This window comes from Trichinella spiralis (genome assembly GCF_000181795.1).
Source record: "Trichinella spiralis strain ISS 195 chromosome Unknown Scfld7, whole genome shotgun sequence".
NCBI classification, from domain to species: domain Eukaryota; kingdom Metazoa; phylum Nematoda; class Enoplea; order Trichinellida; family Trichinellidae; genus Trichinella; species Trichinella spiralis.
In genome coordinates, this window is record NW_003526946.1 from 598,483 (window position 1) to 618,581 (window position 20,099).

The window sequence follows — 20,099 nt, forward strand, 5'->3', positions numbered from 1 at the left end:
ATGCCTGGAAAGCAGAAAAATTCACACGAAAAGCCTTCTTCACCAGTGTCTTCTCCGTGTAAATCTCCCGAGCGACAGCAATTCAACGTCGATGATCCTGATTATATACGCGACTTGCAAAGACCGGCAGTGATAAAAGTGATATTTTTTTATTTCTATTTTTGAGATTTAGGCATTTTTGTACGATTGGGCATTTTTAGGAAGATTTGAACGAAATGGAACGCCGGAAGCGGGTTCGTCAAATTTTGGAATCCAAAGCTTTCCGCGAAGAGCTGGAACAGCTTATACAAACCGAACGGAATCAAGAAAACAGCGAAGATCGCCTGAAAACTTTGGAACGTTTGTCCGAGTTGATTCTACCACAAACCTATCTGAAACATCCATCACTGTATACATTAAGTAGGGATTTTTTTTTCACTTATACAATTTATAATTATATATTGACTGTTATAATTATTGAACACATTTTAGTGTTAGTATTGGAAAAGGTTTATATAATTTTCAATTTGTTCCAACATCATCCCTGTTTTTAATGATCAGTTTTCCTTTTATTGTGTCACTTTTATTAGTGTCTACCAGCATGATTAAAGGGTGATTAATCAATTGAAGTAACGCATTGAACGTTATCTTGTTTAAAATCAAGATTCCATTTCGCCATGAAATTGATTTATTTGAAACTTAAAAAAAAAATAAAATAAAATAAAACATGCATAAGCATACAGTTTTTGAATAAATATGTTAAAATGAAGTGGAATATTGAAAATAATTTCATCGTTGTTGTAATGTGACTTTTATTATAGAATCACAATTTGTTTTACCCATTGCCGATTTACGTGGCTCTGAAGCGACAAAATATTCCAAGCAAGAGCGCATCTTGAGAAACAAGTTGGCTTGTTTGTACCGATTGATTGATCTCTTCCAATGGAACGAGGGCATTTACAATCACATCAGCGTGAGTGAAACAAAACGAAAAAATAAACATCTTTATTATTATTGTTTACTTTAAATATTTATTTGAATTTAAAAAAAAATTAAACAGGTGCGATTGGCTAACGAAACCGACGCAATGTTGATCAATCCTCTCGGCTTGTTTTACCACGAAATCACGGCAAGCTCTTTGGTGAAGATCAACATGACCGGACGAATTGTAGATCCTGGAACAACAGGACTTGGCGTCAATGAAGCCGGCTATGTGCTTCATTCGGCCATTTACCAAGCTAGACCGGATATTCGATGCGTCATTCATTTGCACACGCCGGCCTGCGCTGCGGTGAGCAATTTTTGCTGTATTATATATATATATGTATATTCACATATTCTTGCTAGTCTGGTGGTGGTGATGATGCTTTTAATGCGCATTAATTAGTTCGATGCAGTTTGCTGAAAATTCGAACAAAGCAAGCTACACAGAGCAAAACCCTATAAGCCATTATTAACTATACCAGCTAACAATAAATGATTGACAAAATAACGTTTCAGTTAATTAGTTAATCTTATGAATAATTAATTACTGTTTTTCTGTTGTTTGAATTAAAGTTTTAAATTTGGAATATCTGATTAGTTGGTGTTTTTCCAACTAACACTGCTTAGCTTTGGACCGCGCGAACAAGGGTGGGAAAAACTGGTCTCAACGCGAAGTGTTTATTATTGATTTTCCGGCTAGTGTCATTTTGCAGTGGGAATTCTGTTTATCGATCTTCTTATTGCATGAGAACTCGTTGTTGTTGTTGTTTACTTTGCTTTTACTAGAAATTATGCTTTCTTATATTAATGTTTTATAGCTGTTTTTTTAAATACACATATATTTTATAATCTGATAAGAAGCGTTTGATATAAAGAAGAATGATTGATCTATTATGAAATTTGTTTTTTATTGAAAAAAATCTTCTGCAAGTGTGCTTTTAATGCTGATAATAAAAACAGTAAACTTTGCATGTGTTGATGACAGTCATCATCATCATTATCTGGTTATTAATATTTTATTTTGTCAATTTTCCCACAAGTTTATTATTTAACACATATATGTATATATAGTGATAAGTTTGTCGTTTGTTTTTAACTTAAAAGCGCATGATAATAAGTAATTTTAATAATAAGAATAAAATTTATTTAATGCTTTTCAATTTTGGCCAAGTTATTTCTTTTTTCACTGTTAATAATGCATGCTTTAACGGATTTATTGGAATAGTTGATCATTTTTATTTGCTTCTTCGATTGCAAAACTTTGACGATATGTTGTGCTGCTTGCTGGTTATACAGTTTGGAATTTGGACATACTAAGATGTAAATTGTTCAACCTCTTCTGTTTATTATATTATATTATATTATATTTGTATATAATTTGATGAGCATGTTATCAGAAGGATTGTGGTTGTCATTTTGGAAGAAAAAAAGAAAATTTTAATGTATAAAAGAAATTATTTTTTAAAAAATAATTTATTTTATTTCCTATTAGACCCCTGAAATGATTTACAGTTGTGCGAAATTTCAATTATGGAAAAATGAAAAGTTTTGATTTTATGAAGCGTTGAAGAATTTTTGTTCTTCTGTTTCAGGTCGCTGCAATGAAATGTGGCTTACTTCCGATAAGCCAAGAAGCGATGATTATTGGCAATGTCAGTTACCATGATTACAATGGTATTGTTGTTGAAGACAGCGAACGTTCTACAATTTCTTGTGATTTGGGTGCGAACAAGGTATAGAATAAAATTAAAATGTAGAACAAAAAAAATATATTTAAGGAAAACAGCCTTTTATTGAAAGATACTTGAGACAGTTGACGTAAATGACTGATGTTATATATTATTCGTAATTACTTTTTTTATTACACTTTTTTGAAAATACTATTCAATGGTGTGTGTATTGATTTGATTTTAGAGAGCAAAGTTGTAATTGTTGTATTCATTGTAGTGGATGTTTCACAGTATTCACATAATTTGAGATAAATCTGCGATTTGATTATTGAATCTAATTCAGCAGGATAAAAAAGTGATCAAACAAAGTTCAGTGATGATGAATTTTTTTCAAAAACTGAGTAACTATGAATGAATTTTAATTGGAAAAGCTGCGTTTTTCAAGTGGATAAATTCAGTTGTATTCATTTTAAATTGCAATGAAATTTTTTTCCTCTTTACTGTATTTTGCATTGTTTATTGATGTAAAATGAAAGTTTTGTATACTTTTATTGTTTTGTTATTATTTTTCAGGTTATGTTTCTTCGCAATCACGGTTTTGTGGCTTGCGGTACGACCGTAGCCGAAGCTTTCCACCTTGTTTATAATCTTGTTCTCGCCTGTGATATTCAGGTGAATATTTTTTGTTTTTCTTTTAAATTTAAATTTTAAATCGTTTAAATTTTTCAGGTGCGTGCCGTTCGTGTTGGGGTTGATAATTTGATTTTTGCAAGCGAAGACGCGCAGCAGAAAGTTGCCGACTTGACCAAAGCCGGCGGTGGTGGTGTGAACAAGCAATCCGAAAGCCAAACCAAGATCAATTGGAAAATTGGCGAACTGGAATTCGAAGCTTGGATGCGCGTTTTGGACAATGCGGTATGTATGAAAATTTTGAAATGTTGTAGAAATGCCATTTTCCAAAAATTTGCATTTTCAAAAAATCACACATTTGTTTGTCTGTTTGTGTTCAGGGATTTCGCACTGGACACATTTATCGGCATCCAATTTCAAGCAGCCGTCCGCCTCAGCAACATTCCGACATTATGACACCGCCCGCGGCCAGTTCACGTGGTCTGCTGGACGAAACTGAATCTGCTGCAATGTAATAATGGAACAGTTGTATTACTTATTGTATTGCATTATATTATATATGTATATGTGCATCGAGTGACATTTTTCAGGGAAGGTCGGATGTTGCAGGGACGGTCGGATGGTAATGTTTGGCTGAATTCGCCAAACATTTATACCAGGAAAGAGTTGAAGGAGACCGGAACGCAAGAGCCGAAAACATACACTAAAGTTAGTTAGTGTTTATTGAAAAAAAAATTAAATATTTTTTTTTGTTTATTAATTGTAATTTGTATTAGTGGGTGCAAGAGATGAATACGTCGAGCTCGAATCCAGTGAAAATTTCTTCGCCACATCAATTTGCTCCAATTTCGTCAAATTCAAAAGAGTTTAAAGAAAAGCGTGATATGGTATGTTTTCTGTTCGCTTGAAAAGCAATTGTTTGTTTGTTTGTTTGTTTAACTACAGCTGAAAGAGGCTCGTCGTGTGGATACTGTTTCCGCAGGTCCTCAGTCGAAAGTTTTGGAGCCAGTTACTTGGCAAGAGATTGACAAGCTGAAAGTATGTGTGCAAGCAGCAAGCAGTTTTCCATTTGTGATTGTTGAAAAGAAATATGATATGCTAATTTCTTACCTGCCACTTTTTCAGGAAGCCGAATTGAACGCTGTGGAAGAGAAGGTGATCATCGGTGCCGCAAGCAAGGGCATCATTGAGAGGGATTTTCGTCACAATGCACAAATTTACCAACAACTCTACCAGCCGAATCCATTCGCTAGCGAAACCGACGAAGACATCAAAGCCTACTTGAAGGAAGTGGAAAAGAAGCGAGGTTGAATTATTTGTTTGTTTGTTTGTTTGTTTGTTTACTTCATTCATGTGTTTATTATGCATTCAGAATTTTATGATGATCACCATGCTGTAGAACAACCGGACGCGAGTCCTTCTCCAGGTAGTATATTGGCAGTGATTTCTTTTAACCATTGCTGTATGTTTTTTAATTTTCTGTTGTTATGCTTGTAGAATCAGTTTCGCTCATGTTAGCTGCACGTGATCACCATGCGCAGCCCTACTGCGACGAGACACCAACGAGTACAGGTTTGTTGTGTTTGTTGGAGAATATTTGCTTTCAACCTTCCTTTGCATGTATGTTTGGTTGATTGGTTGCATATGTTTGGTGCATGTGGATTTTTATTATTATACAGTAATGCAATTATTATAGCTTGTTTGTTTGTTGTTATGTAGTTATTATGTTGATCATCGTTTTTTTGTTGTTTTCCGCGTGTATAACAGGAAGAGGTCGTGTAACGACGTTTGATGCTTCGTCAGATCGGACCACTACTTCTACTGCGAACGTTTTCGCTTATCCAAAATTGATTAGTGATGTCTGTGAGTATTGTGCCTAATTTTATTCAAGTGATATGATTTCTATCTTTTTTTTCCCAACAAAATCCCATCGACCATTGGGCATTTTATTTTTTAATTTTCAAAACTTTATGCATAGGTAATTTAATAATTTATTTTTGTCTTATTCATCCAGTAGATAGTGGAATAATAAGCAAAAGTTGTCATTAATTTTACAAAAGGGTCAAATAATGATAATAATAATTTTTTTAATTCTCATCTGCATCATTTTCTTTTAAAAAAAGTTGTTTGTCGATTTTAAAGCATTTTTTCAGTTCTAAACGAAATGTTAAGGTTAAACAGAAAAGATGAGTTGTGTTTTACATGCTGATGTGATGAATAAATTGTACTCTATTGTATCAGTTGAAGCACAATCAGTGATTTTGCAACCAAGCATTCCAGCTACGTTTGTGTTTACAGGACCACCCCGAAATATGTGTATATATATATATACGCGTGTCGATTGTTGTGCATCAAGTGGATGATTTTGCTTAATTTTTTGTGGAATTCATTGAATGCATCCTTTAAAAGAAAAATACATATATAAATTAAGAAATATCTATATCTATATATATATATATATATCATTACATTGCCAATCAAATTTATATGCATAATCAATCATCATACAAACACAGCATGCCTTTTACAAATTTGTGTGCATACATGTGTATGTGTGTGTGTGTGTGTTTGACTATTTTTATTTCCGCATTTTAACTGCTATACTTTGTACTGTGTTGTGCATTGTTTTGCCGTTAAAATGTGCAGTTGTTGTTGTCTGGCGATTTTATTTATTTTGTTGTTTTGCTTGTTTTGTTGCTAGTAGGTGTATTGCTCACTGGCTGATAAAAAATTGATGCTGCTAATTTTTCTATATATATATATATATCTTCATTTTCAAAATGCATAAATTCTATAGTGATCTGTATTAGGCACGTGCATTGCTTTGTTGATCATTTTTGATTCATATTCTGTCATCATACTCGAAATAAACAACATTTCCGTATGAATTTAACGTTGGTAGTTTTGATGTTTGAAACTGAAAATTTTTCTTTTTTTGGGACCAATCTTTGCTTTGCGAAGAGCTTTGTGACTTTTTTGTTACGAGGAAATGGAGCATTTAGCAAAAAATTTGAAATATACAAGCTGTTTTATAAATTGTGAATAATAATAATTATTATTATTATCCCAATTGAATTTGGTTAAAAGCAACACCAAATGACAATTTTTTTTTAATAGAGCAATGCAGTTGTGGGAAATAGCAACTTATTATTTTGTTCTTGTTTTATTTTGTTTTTATCGTGCTTTTTTTGGTATGTGCAATTTATTTATTTATTTTTTGCATTACGGTTGTTTGTTTTTAAAACTTTTAGTAGATAATGCACATTTTCAACAGCATTTCAGTGTTAATTAATGCTTTGTGTGTTTTTGATGTTCATGTATATAATGTGAATGACGTTTTGATTGTTTGCATCCAGCTGCTTCAACTGGGAATTGGTTGTTTCATCGCTCGAAATCTGATCGTTTTCACCGTTCAATTCTGAGTAAGTGATCATATATTGAGTTTAATTATTTATGAAGATTTTTAAAAAATGGCAACAAACATTCATAACAACAATACATACTTACATATGAGCTGATGAAAGAACTATCTGTATAAATAGCCATAATTGAATTGCATTATATCTGGCCATAGTTTATAAATTTTACATTGCTTATAGCAGTGTTGTAATGAAAGTTCAGATAACTCTGTTATATTGGTTCTCTGTTTTTTCTTAATTAATTGATTTATCACTACTGAACATGTATGAATCCGGTCGTTTTCATAATTTATTCGAAATCATTTTTTGTAGCCTGTGTTGTTTCCTTGTTAATGCCAATTTGTTAGTGATATTGCTTCATTAGATTTGTATTATGAATTGTTGTTTGCTAATATGTATGTATGTATGTATGTATGTATGTGTTTGTATATATGAATGGATGGATGTGTGTGTTTATATTGTTAATTTGTGTATATATTTTTCAATTGATTACAATTTTCAGGTGATCATAATACTACAACTGAAGAGAAGGCATTTTCAGAAGATGAATCACGCGTAATTATTTATTTTTTTAATTTTTTATTAATTCAATTTCCAATACATATACATATATATATAATTAAATTATAATGAATATTAAGTTGAAATGATTGGAATAATAATCAATGTTTCGTTTGTAGTCGAGTGGAAAGAAGGACAAAAAAAAGAAAAAGTTCAAGCCGGCTTCGTTTTTCAGTCGTGGAAAGAAAGAGAAAAAGAAATCTCCGGGACCTTCGAGTGACATTAGCGAATGAAGAAGATTATAACGAACAAAAAAATTTGATTTGTTGAAAAAAATTTCACATGAATATATTCAGTGTGGAACGATTGATTTTTTTGATTTCTCAGTTTAGAATTAATTTATTTGCTTTTATTATTTTTAATTATTTATTTCCTGTTTACAACATTTGGACCCTGATGAAAAGCACTGTTTTTAATTTTCCTTTCTGATGTAAAACGCCAGCCAAAAGAAACTTGGAACATTTTTAGGTGATTGGCGCTAAAGACTGCCGTTTTGTGTGCCGTTTTTGTCAGAAAATGTTTTTTTGTCTTAGCTAATTTTTATGTAAAAATTTATATTTGATGTGAATTTACAAAAAATTACAGTTTAATAATTTGCGCTTGAAATTTTTAGTTATGCAATTTTTGTGATAGTTTCTGCTCTCTGTATTCACTATCATATATATCTTCCACTATGGTAGTTGTATGCGTTTAAAAAATTGTTCATCAAACGCTTCCTTATACGTGTGGCTATGAAATTGTTTTCTTCTTGAAATGATTATTTTATTTGCATTTCAACTGTGAAACGGAAGGCGAATTTTTTTTATTATCAATTAAATTTATTTGCTTAAATTGTTTTGAAAAAACAATAATGATACAAATAATCTTGCTAAATAAGCTTATGCTGAGGTAAAATTTGGAGAAATATTAGCGTAAAACTAATTCGCAGTGTTGTTTTGTACGGAAAATATTAGTTCGTTTTAGAAATGACCTAATGTAGGTAGGATGTTGTAAATCGAATTCTTTGGACAGTCGGTAGTAATGCCATCATATTATAAAAATCAAAAAAATGTATATATAAACAGTTTTCAAGCATGAGTGCTAGGTTGTGTGATAAAGTTTGGTTATTTTTGTCATTGATTTCATCGCACAAGGGTAGCTGTCATAAAAGTTCGAATGGTCTTTCTTAATCGTGAGTACTACCCGTTTTTTGTGTTAACAAATATTTTGTATAAAATCAAATGAATTTTTAAACTTTTATTACTTTTTTATTAACATTTTTTAAAATTAATTTTAAACACATATTTTTAAGTAAAAGCATAAAGGAACTTAATTGTTATTTATCTACTGTAGCCAACACATCGAATGATAATCAGTTCATCATCTCATTGTTTGTATCATGTGGGGATGTATTGTTTCGTATGTACGTACAATATTCGTACGTAACATGTTGAATTTCAATGATCATATATTTTACAAAATAGCAGATTTATCAACGTTAGTTTTTGCTGTATTTGAATGATGAAAATTGTAAGATTGTTCATTTTAGGTTGTGAGCTGTGTTTTTCAAGCTTCAGCAGAATTTATTGGTATGAAATTATTAAAAATTTTTGCGATTAATTGAAATTAATTTTATGATGATATTATTTTGGTCCGTGTTTCCGATTCACTTATGACGATCCAACTTCTGATGATTTTATTTATTCTTCTACAATCTTGTTAATAATAATTGAACCGATTATAAAATGGCTTGTTTTTATTTCAGGTAGTGGAAGCGGATAATCTTATTTTAATGGACGATCTTTGAATATTGCAGGTAAAATGATCATTCTTATGAAGCTGTTTTGTTTTCGCATTATGAAGTTTATGATGAATCTGTTTTGGTCTTTGTTTCTGATTTAATTATGACGATTCTATATGTGATGGTTTCATTCGTATTTTATTTAGTTTTAATAATGAAAACGATTTTAAAAAGTATTATTTATGTTTTAGGTAATAAAAATTCGTTGTTCTGTTTGACTCGTCACTGCGTAAACAGGTAAAGTTGTTTGTTCATGGCTGTTTTCTTTTCTAGTCTATCTTGAAGTGCATTATTTTGAATTCACTACGGTGGTCCTATTTTTTATACCTTTATGATGATGATTTTTGTAATTCTATTTTGTGAAATTTATTTCTGTAATTATTGTTTTATAGGTAATGGAGAGATTCTGAAGTGAATCCAAGTTCAAATGGCGAACCCAGTGAAATTTGTATTTCTCTTATCTGAATTTCAGAATTTTATTTAATTTATATCGCCTATTTCATTTACTCAGAATCATTGTAGTTCTTTGATAACTTTAAAGGTTGTTGAAAGGTTTTTTACGTCTTGTTTAAGTTTATTGTATATTTCTTCTCACGCTCCACGTCTCCAGAAGACGAGTCATTGGTATATGTTGAATACCACAGGAAAAAATACAGAATATTTCAGAAAAGTTCATTTATCTGAAAAAGTAAACTTTTCATGCATGCTGTTTTTATTTTAAACGTAACTCAATTTTGACAATTCAGAATACTGAAATAACATATTCTCTTAATGTATAAATTGTCGGTGCATTGTTAAACAATAAATATTTCGTTATTACTGTTATTTATGCGAAATGTGATTGAATTGTCCGTCAATTTCTCAAAGTTTCCATCTTTACAAATGTTCAAATATTAGTCAACTGTACACTAAGTCACAAGAAAAATATGTTTCATATAAAGTTAAAAGTACAACAATAAAAATTAACTTTCAAGCCTTTGATCAGATTGAAGTTCTTCTGGCGTGCCAATGATCGCTGCTGCAATGACGGAACTTCCAGTAATTGCAACCAGCGTAAACACATGGAAATATATTCTGTAACGCATCATTTTATTCGATGCATTTCGATCACCACGCATAAATGCAGCGAGTCCTTTTCCCAATGCCACCCACATTCCTATTATTCCAACAGGAATAAGTGGATTCATTTTGGTAATCTGTTGTACCCGTTCTCTAGTTCGCAAATAAGGATCTGAAGCATCTGCCCTTTTTACTGTTGCCAAATCTTTTTTTACCCATCGTAAATTTGAATCGTCCATTATTCTACAAATTTTTAAAGTCCTGAAAAAATTCTGTGCCGTAGGCACTGACAGCAGAAGCGAAAGTATAGCATGCGATTTCTAATCAAAAAATTACATTCTTGTTTCGAAATACGTCTATGCTAATTTATGAGGTTCCTCCATTATACATTTAATTATAAAATTATAAATCATTGCCAGAAAATTAAAATTTACAAATGACATAAATAACAAAACTTACAGTTATCAACAACTGAGACAACCTGATGGTTCAAAAGTACTGTCTTTTCATTGCTACAAAAAACTGCTCAGGTGTTAATGTGCATTAATGTATATATAATTATGTACAATGCATAAAAATTATTGTAAAATGTGTTTTTACAATTTAATTTCAATATTACTTAAACTAAAACTTTTTAATTTCAATTTTTCACGGAATCTAAACATTACTGACCATACTATACTTGTTGTGAAAACTTGATATAATTGTTGTTACAATGAACATTATTTATATGAATTTTTGAACATCTTTAATAACGTTACAATAAACACTTTACAGTGAACTGGTTCTCATACGATTGCTGATGTGAAGCTTCTTGATAATTTTAAAAATTCCAATTCATTCGAATAATATCCAAATCAGATCAGACATCATCAAAAGATGACAAGAAAGTAGGAAACAATTGGAAAAAAACCTATTAAAATTGAGACAACTTGATAACGTTCAACGATAAACAGCAGTTATCAATTACTGATTCTCGATTCTTCCAGAAATTTGTCCCCTAATTAAGATTATATTATGATGTTTTCCTGGTTAGGTTCAACGGTTCCTTCTCGCAGAATACAAAAATTCACTGAATGGCCTATCCATCAATGTCGAAGATATCAACGATCCTCCACATTCGACATTGCATACTTCTAAATGTTAAAGTATACATAATTCAGTGGTGTCGAAAAAACTCATATTTATCACCGATAAATCTCATAGTCGCGGAAACTATTACGGATTGTCAGAAAAACAAGAAGCCATGAAAACGCTTTGTTTGATGAGGTGCAATTCAATACAGCAGCATGCTAAATCAAACCTTGTCAATCAATATCTTTAGAAGACCATTATAAACTAGTTAAAAATTATGGAGCCCTTCTTTTCATATTCACATTGACAACACATGAACAAATTCTCACGCTAAACTTGGCAGCTCAGCTAAAAGAACAGTAATTTGGAATTTAAGTGACAAAGATTGATTGTTATGACGTTGGCATATTTAGAAAGATTGGCGACATAGTTCTTGGAATAGCGGCGGTCAGATTAATATGATAATTTTGCATTCCGAAATAGAGTAGACCTAACGACAAATTTCAAAACTTAGATATATAGTCATTCAGTGATCAAAGAGGCGGCAAAAATGATTAAATTTCAAATAAAAGGAAAGTATGAAACTAAAAATTACAAATAAAATAATCACAAGTAAAAAAATTTTTTATTAATAAAACTCGCAAATATTTTATGGATTATGATTTTTCCCGTTACATGTTGCATCCATTAACACATTGCATCTTTGTCCTGTTTATACCTGCACATCATTAATAGTGCTTACAATTCCGAACTCTATAATACAGTTGTGCAGAATGAAAAGGAAGTGTAATAAACGTTAGTCAAACGTTACATTATAGCGTACTTGAGGTTATTCATTTAGTGATAGCAACAATCAGCTTGCAAAAGAATGCAGTTCACCGGGAGTACCTGAATTATTGCTACTGTAGAATGATGACTACATCGAAAGCTAATGAAAAAAGAGAAAAATTGTGTGATGAGAATTTTGAAATCAACACAACTGTTGATGTTGATTTGAGCGCTCATGCTTGATAAATATTATTTTCTGCGTTTGAATTTTGATAAATTTCATTTTTACAGCAACGCGTGACAGATACTCACAATAAAACGAGTTGTATTCCAACAATCTCGAATGATTTTAATAATAGCATAAATTATAAAATTCAGATTTATTAATTATGAAATTTATCGTTTTTATAATTTTGAAATGCAGTGATAAAAATCAACGTTTAGAAATGTCACAATTATTTGAAATCTTAAACTTAAATATTAAAAAATAATAAAAAATTATTAAAATCGTTACATTTTTACATTTTTATTATAGACAATTTTATTGAATTTTGTTTTTTATTAATTATTTGAACTTTATTATAAGTTTACTGTAAGCCAACGTATTGTTAAATGTTTTTAAGAATGGTGTAATCAAAATGAGCTCATTTTATATTTGTAATAGTTTGTTTTAATAAAATGTTTATTAATCATATCTTAAAAATGTACTCACTGTTGTTTAATAGAGCATTTATTATTTAGAAATACTGATTAAAGTGGTATAAAATGCCTCGTATTCGTACTGTTCATAGTAAAGTTTACGCGACTCCTCGTCGTCCTTATGAAAAAGAACGTCTGGATCAAGAATTGAAATTAATTGGTGTTTACGGACTTCGTAACAAGCGAGAAGTCTGGCGGGTGAAGTATTCGTTAGCTCACATTCGAAAGCTAGCCCGTGAATTGTTGACCTTAGAAGAGAAAGATCCCCGCCGACTGTTTGAAGGTGCTCAGTTGTTATTTTTAATCAACATTGTGTAAATTATTTGTTTATTTTACAGGAAATGCTCTTTTGCGACGTCTTGTACTTATCGGTGTTCTGCGAGAGGAGCAAATGAAGCTCGATTACGTTTTAGGTTTGCGTGTTGAAGACTTTTTAGAACGTCGTCTTCAAACTCAAGTTTTTAAGAAGGGACTTGCTAAGAGCATCCACCATGCCCGTGTAATGATTTTGCAACGCCACATTAGGTATTGTTTTAATTATCTAAATTTAATTAGCCTTATACATGATGCGTAGTTGTGTTGGTGTTATGAGATTTTTCTAATTCTTTTGAGTTCTAGATTTCAAGTTTAATACGTAATTGATTTTCTGCATTTCCACAGTATCTACTATTATAAATTTGAACATCAAAAAGTTTTATACTATTGAGAAATTGTGGTTCTTAAAAGGTTTTGCATGTATGTTTATTTAATTTTATATTTTTGTCTGCACTGCGTTTTAGTGTCTACATTCTGTGACGAATATTATTTTGAAATTTATCGTAACAGCTAGGCATAATTTGTTGTGTATACTGTAGAATTTTTTTAGAATAATATTCTTTATTGAATGAAGATTTGTTTTTCAAATTAGCAGTATGCTTTTAAGTATACTTGTAATAAATGGTGTTTAAGTGGTGTGATTTTTTATTTGAAATGCTATTAAATTGGTAATTGTTTTGTGTACAGGTAATTATTTAATTTAAATATTTTTTCATTTTGAAGGTAACTATTTTTGTATTTAATAAATTATTGTTAGGAAAGTTTGATTGCATGACAAATGTACATTAATTTTGCTACAAGGAATTTTTTTATTGCTTTGATTTTAGAGTTCGCCGTCAAGTTGTTAATGTTCCATCGTTCATTGTTCGTCTGGATTCTGAGAAGCACATAGGTAATTATTCACTTATTTATTTTTGTGTTTACACAATGTGATTGTGCAGTTATAATTAACTTTTTGACGGAAAAGTAATTGTAATATACATAAATTACCTTTACAATTTAAGAACTTTCATTACGTTCTCCATATGGAACTGGGCGACCTGGTCGTGTCAAACGGAAGAATCAGAAGAAAGGGGCTGCGGATGAGGATGGTGGCGATGATGATGAATAAACTGCTATTTCCCAGCTCTAATTCGGATGTTGAAAAATAAAAGCGAAAAAAAAACAAATATAATTTTTAAATATTGACAGAACGTTGAACGGGTTTTATAACCAGATATTTTTTGACTACGGCGTGCAATTTGTGTGTTTTATTTTTTTGTAAAAACGGTTTAAGATATGATTGGTGAAATTAGAAAGAAAGACTTAAATCCTGTTGTCGACGCTTTGCCGTACATTGACCAAGGATATGACGAAGAGGCAGAAGCTGCAGTAAAAATTGGTTTTCTTTTTGTTTGGCATGCTTTTTTATTTGAAGCGTTGCGAATGTGTTTTTAGGCAATGGCTTTAATTCAGGAAGAATGTTCTCGTTACAGACATGTTACAAGCACCAAATATGACTTGCCCCCTTTGAATTTTAATAAATTTTTGGTATGGTTTCTGATGTTCTGATGAAACAACAGTTGAAATTTGATTTGTCGGTTTTCTTTTTCTGTATTTCAGACGGAATTGTTGAAAGCCGAATTTGAACGTATCCAAAATCGACAACCAATGCAAGGATTGAACATGAGACGTTATGAACTGCCGGGACCTTCAAGTACACGCGTGGGCGATCTGGACAGTTGGCAAGAAGCTCTGCAAAATGCCAAAGCTCAGTTGGAACAGCAAGATTTGAGGTGAAATGTGTTTTTTATTCTTGATTATTTTTTTTATTAATGTTTATTCTTATGTTATGATTTATTTATTTAGAATTCTCAGTTTGGAATTGATGGTAGAATATGGCGCCGAAGCTTGGAGAATGTATTTAGAAAAAGCAGAGAAAACTCGAAATCTTTACCGGAAACATATTTCCTCATTACGGGAAAAAGTCCAAGCGGTACATTTTAGCAGGAAAAGGAAGCAGACTGAAGCTGGTGACAAACTTAAGCAGTTGGAAGCACGGTGAATGTTGCGTTGCGTTTTATTTGCATAATTTTTATTTCGTTTTGTTTTTTTTGCAGTTGGGTATCGTTGGTTACAAAAAACTATGAAATTGAAAAGATATGTGCCGAAATAGCTGTTCAGAATGCAATCAAGAGAAAACAACTCGAAGAAGAAGAAGAGCAACAACAACAACAACAGCAACAACAAACTGTTGTTGCTGAATCTTAACTACTGTTATCACTTATTTTGTACTCATTAATTACTGTTGTTAATTGTGAATTGATTGAAATTTTTACATTATAACGTGAAATGTTTGTTTTGATCGTTGCATTATTCACGAGTATTTTTTTTCTTCTCTTTTCATTTTAAATTTTGATCATAAAATGTATAATCACAATCGTTCAGATTTCAGTCATGTCTGAAAATTCGCTTACCAATGGGGCGGATGAGTCTTCAGATGTAGATGTAAAAGATGCAGAAGAAGAAGTGAAGAACAATCAATATATTTGCATGTACAAGGAATGCAGGGAGAATTTTAACACAACTGAAGAATTGCAATCTCACTTGATCAAATGTAGACAGGTTTGTTTTTTGTGTTTTTGTATTTCTATTTTTTTACATGGACAATTTTCAGTCATACACTGGTCCTTACAAAGTGTGCATGTTTAACGCAGCACATTGGTTGCCACTACCGGAGAGTAAATTTCACATGACAATTTGTCCCAGCAGATATTCGTTTGTCGAGGAAGTTTAATTTTTTGTATGCTATGCACATGTATCTTTTGATAATGGATAATAAATTTTATCATTTATGTATGCGTTTCTTTTTATTGAATAACAATTTGAACAGGCGCCAAATTTGAATCTTAAATAATGAAAGGATTTGTGATTCGTCAGGCAAGTGATCGTTGTTGTAACAATCCTGCGAAACAAAGACCATCATAACAGTGACCTGCTAATTTGATAATGCATTTCTTAGCAGCAGTAGTTTCTGACCTGACCGAACAATTGTGCACTAGTAATTGTGACCTATTATATATATGTATATATATATATATATATGCATAGTTATCTTTTGCCCCAAAGATCAGTTGCTTAGCCATTTCATCAACTGCGACTGCTCTCTTATCATAGCTGTCTTCTTTCTTTTATCAACAATGCATTTACTTAATGTCATACGTTATGTAAGTTGAGAATCTCGCCTATTTATCTTTACTTATGCAAATATGAATGAAAGAATTTTGATCATACATAATAATTTTTTTAAAGATACCTCCTAGAAGACCGCAGAGAATGTTGAAAGGCAAAAAGAGGTTAAAGAAAGTCAGGATAACGAAAAGAATTGTACAATATTTAAAAGTAGCGCATCATTTATTGAAAAGTAAACCTCATCATTATGTCGAATTGATGAAAATTATACACCGCTACTGGTCAAGAAGGTAATAAATAGAATGATAAAAATTACCTATCTAATTTTCAAGGGCATTTCATATTTCAGATATAATAGAATTCGCTTTATCAAGAAGATTGGCGGTCTTTGTCAAGATTATCCCGATTTAATTAGTGGCTTGGTATTATTTTTTCCTACAGGTTACAGGATTTACGTTCACAATGGGAATGTTCACTATTACAGTAGAAAAGCTACTTTTCCAAAAATATTTTGGAAGGTAAAAAATTTCCTTCAATAAAAAAGTAATGTATTTTTTAAAAAAAAAGATTTTTCGTCCATGTTATAGGCTGATCTTATTGGCGAGGTTAAACTGTCGTTGTTGGATTTATCTCCTGATGCCATTCGTAAAAATGATAAAGCGCTGAAAGAGATGGAAGAGTGTGTTCGTTATGTGAAAGTATGTTCTGAGGAAGATATGTTTTTTCTTCTTTAAATTTTCCAAGGAAATGATTTTATTTCAGCATCGATATTCGCCAATAATTTTCCAAACCCTCTCCGAGGTGTTGACCGACTACAAGTATGGGCGTATGTCTAACATGGACGGCAAAGAATGTATTGCTTATGAAAAGCTGTATGGGATATTTCAATGTGATTCAAGACTGAACGATCTGGTATCCATATTTGTCAACGTCGCTTGCATTGTCGACAAAAAAGCATGGAATCGAATTTTCAAAGTAAATAAACACGCAAACGTATATTCCCACGTACGTATAATGATGTATTTTAGCCCGACTAATTTGCACTTTGTAAGCAATGATCGACATGTGGCAGAACTTTTTTCACGCAAGAATTTATGTAAAACATTAAAAGGTGTAAATTTTGCATCTGTTTTGACTTTTTTGCACTGTACATATTCTATTATACTGTCATAGTGAATGGAACGTGTGATGTGTGTGAAATTTAGTCAATTACTGCGCTTAAAATGTAAATTAGAAGGGAAAGAAATGAAATAAATATTTTTTTAATTTTTTTGAACATTATGCAGGTATATGATACTGCAATAAATGCATATGTATTTTAATAAATCCCATTATATATTTGGCGTATATACTGCAATACATTAATGATCGCTGAAAAGCGATTTTTTAATGAATTTAATGAATTCAATTTTAATGACATGATTATTTTAATAATCCAACAGTAATTAAATTATTAGCTAAAGCATTTAGCGGCACACTTTCCACATATAAGTAGACCTATTTGATGACTTTCAAAATTGTTATTATCAATTTTTTTGCACGGGATGGTCCACTTTTCAACGCGTTTTTTTATTGGTCGTTGACCGCGCTATTTTATTGGACCGTCAAGTCGTTGTCTTATTGGTTTTCTTTGTCTAATTGCTCATTGATTCAAATCTTTCCCTTGTGATTAGAAGTAATATTTGTTCATTGCATAGGTTCAAATATTCCAGTTAGGATTATGTAACAGTAAATAGTAGGGACGCAACATTAATAATGGAAATATTTATTATTCCAAAATTGTCTGTTTGAAGTTTTGTCATTCATTGAAATTTTGTTTATTCAAATATATCATTTGTGGTGAAGTTTGTACTTTTTCATGATCAGTATTTCTGAAAATATTTTTTATCACTGTTCTCTATTTTATTGTACGAAACTGACGTTATATCAAATGCGATAGTAATAATTCAGAAAAATCAATACAAAAAAGAAGTTAAATAGTGATTTTTATTTTTCACTAGCCAACAGGAGCAGCACAAACAGTAAAGAACAGCCAACAACAACAACGACAACAATGAAAAACAACAGTGAACGGCATGAACAAAGAGGAAACAACGAAAAAGCAAGAAACTAAATATTGCAATACAATACAGCACAATAAAATACAAACCACCAATTGGAAGGCGGCATTAAATCGGCTCCCGCGTTATGTACATTAATGAATGCTTCCAGAAAATGCTCCAGGGTACGACTACCGTTGTGTATTCACCCGTATATTGGGCAAACCCTTTGTTGCTTTTCAGCATAAACTTTGTTTACCTGTCTTATGTCACCACCGGTAGCGTTTCCTGATAGCACTTGCTGAATCAGGGTGTCCATCACACCCTGTTCTGCTATCAGGATCTGCAGCAGTTCATACAACCCGTAATGACTTTTAGCGGCTTTTCTGTTGAACCGATTGTGCCAACCTTCCAAGTGGTTATTGGTTCTAATATTTACATTATATATGTTACGCTTAATGTTGAAAATTGCCTATTATTGATAATAGGCAAGCGTTTTTCCTATTATTGATAATAGGCAACAGCTTTTGCCTATTATTGATAATAGGCAATAAGCATTTGCCTAATGTTGAAGAAAACGGCTTACGAGTCACGCTGTATGTTGAAATGATTTTATTAATGATATTTGTATTTATTATCAGAAACAAATGTATCGCACGAGGTTTATATATTATTGCATGACTTCCCGGGGTGACAACGAGAATTGCATAATACTCTTTTTCTGCTGCAACTGCATCGACCAGATGAGCAGCCAGATAGGCACATGCACTTAACATATCCTTGGCCGCCCGTAGCTTTAGTTACTGCAGTTCTAAGAGGAATTTCGGTGTCAGGTACTTCATCAATTGATAGTAAAATTTCCGATATCACTTGTAAATCTGCAGCTGTAAACTTAGATGCCAATTTTCCTTCTCTGCAACCAACAGTGTACAATCCTTCACATTCCGCCATGACAACTACTAAGAAGTTTTTAGGATCCGCAGGTCCACGATCCACGTCTGGCACTCTCACTGTACAATTCTGACCTATTTTGAGCGGTATTAACATTTTCTTAGTTCGTCGTGTCATTTTTGCTGCTGCTCTAGTCTGCCCTAAAGCTGCTTCTTTTCGTGCTTTTATAAATGTCTCAGGAAGATGTTTCATAATACTGCTTTCATTTTCGTCATAGTTTTTTCCATCTCTGTTCAAACTATCTTCATCATTGGCTTCATGAGATGTCAAAAATTCTTCAATTTCTTCTTCTGTTTTCGCTGCATCAACTAGTGATTTTGGCAGGACGTAAGACTCCAGTCCAATTCGTGGCTCCTCTCCAAATGTCACCTTGAATGGACTTTGTCCTGTTGTTTCATGGACACTAACATTTATTTGCCATTGAACAAATTTCAGTCCCATTGACCATCTTTTGCATCCATTTTCTCGCATCCATATTGCCAGTTTGTCTTGCACAACGCCGTTTAGGCGCTCAACCGCACCTTGGCTCTGAGGATGCCTGGGTCTACCCGTGACAAGCTTCAGCTCTGGCCAACATGTTTTGAGTTCCGCAATTATGGCATTTGAAAATTCCCGACCGTTGTCGGATTGCAGAATGCTGGGAGCGCCGAACGTTAAAAAGATTTCGAGCAGCTTCGATGCCACTTCTTCCGCCCGTTTTGACTTTAGCGGACTCAAAATGCAGAACTTCGTAAAGTGATTCAAGTATGTCATGATATATTTAAAATCACCATCTGGCATGGTTTGAAAATTTATCAAGTCCACCTGGGCTCGTGACATCAAATTTGTACTAACCAGTGGTTTAACAACCAGGCTTTTTGGAAGCTTTCTGGCCCTCTTCTTGTGGCATTCTTCACAAAATGTGAGAAACAAATGGCAAGCTTCTTGTGTGACGTTCGCCCATTTATTCTGTGCTTCTCTAAATGTTTTTTTTCTCCACCATGGCCAATTTTTTGGTGAG

General features: G+C 32.2%; 7 protein-coding genes across 7 annotated transcripts; 5 read left to right on the forward strand and 2 right to left on the reverse strand.

Annotated features, from left to right (window-relative positions):
* Positions 1-5,143, forward strand: Tsp_11512 (putative class II Aldolase and Adducin N- domain protein). Its single transcript, XM_003373051.1, has 15 exons — positions 1-138; positions 201-399; positions 801-952; positions 1,040-1,270; positions 1,562-1,639; positions 2,556-2,696; positions 3,207-3,305; positions 3,363-3,548; positions 3,644-3,774; positions 3,854-3,971; positions 4,040-4,150; positions 4,209-4,569; positions 4,636-4,689; positions 4,761-4,835; positions 5,031-5,143. Exons 1-15 carry the CDS (start codon positions 1-3, stop codon positions 5,141-5,143), a joined length of 2,187 nt encoding a protein of 728 aa, XP_003373099.1.
* Positions 5,144-9,446: 4,303 nt separating this feature from the next.
* Positions 9,447-10,321, reverse strand: Tsp_11513 (HIG1 domain family member 2A). Its single transcript, XM_003373052.1, has 2 exons — positions 9,991-10,321; positions 9,447-9,484 (listed from the first exon to the last, which is right to left on the reverse strand). Exons 1-2 carry the CDS (start codon positions 10,319-10,321, stop codon positions 9,447-9,449), a joined length of 369 nt encoding a protein of 122 aa, XP_003373100.1.
* Positions 10,322-12,689: 2,368 nt separating this feature from the next.
* Positions 12,690-14,049, forward strand: Tsp_11514 (putative ribosomal protein S4). The gene is made up of 4 exons (XM_003373053.1): positions 12,690-12,906; positions 12,962-13,148; positions 13,766-13,830; positions 13,943-14,049. Exons 1-4 carry the CDS (start codon positions 12,690-12,692, stop codon positions 14,047-14,049), a joined length of 576 nt encoding a protein of 191 aa, XP_003373101.1.
* A 167-nt stretch (positions 14,050-14,216) lies between these two features.
* On the forward strand, positions 14,217-15,188 carry Tsp_11515 (breast carcinoma amplified sequence 2 (BCAS2) superfamily). The gene is made up of 4 exons (XM_003373054.1): positions 14,217-14,309; positions 14,541-14,713; positions 14,787-14,978; positions 15,038-15,188. The coding sequence occupies exons 1-4, from the start codon at positions 14,217-14,219 to the stop codon at positions 15,186-15,188; spliced, it is 609 nt and encodes a 202-aa protein (XP_003373102.1).
* A 186-nt stretch (positions 15,189-15,374) lies between these two features.
* Positions 15,375-15,714, forward strand: Tsp_11516 (zinc finger protein). The gene is made up of 2 exons (XM_003373055.1): positions 15,375-15,542; positions 15,595-15,714. Exons 1-2 carry the CDS (start codon positions 15,375-15,377, stop codon positions 15,712-15,714), a joined length of 288 nt encoding a protein of 95 aa, XP_003373103.1.
* Positions 15,715-16,117: 403 nt separating this feature from the next.
* Positions 16,118-17,282, forward strand: Tsp_11517 (hypothetical protein). The gene is made up of 5 exons (XM_003373056.1): positions 16,118-16,144; positions 16,230-16,399; positions 16,459-16,627; positions 16,697-16,807; positions 16,872-17,282. Exons 1-5 carry the CDS (start codon positions 16,118-16,120, stop codon positions 17,280-17,282), a joined length of 888 nt encoding a protein of 295 aa, XP_003373104.1.
* Positions 17,283-18,353: 1,071 nt separating this feature from the next.
* Positions 18,354-19,918, reverse strand: Tsp_11518 (putative integrase core domain protein). Its single transcript, XM_003373057.1, is given in 3 exon segments — positions 18,354-18,576; positions 18,794-18,942; positions 18,953-19,918. The coding sequence occupies 3 exon segments, from the start codon at positions 19,916-19,918 to the stop codon at positions 18,354-18,356; spliced, it is 1,338 nt and encodes a 445-aa protein (XP_003373105.1).
* Positions 19,919-20,099: the final 181 nt, after the last annotated feature.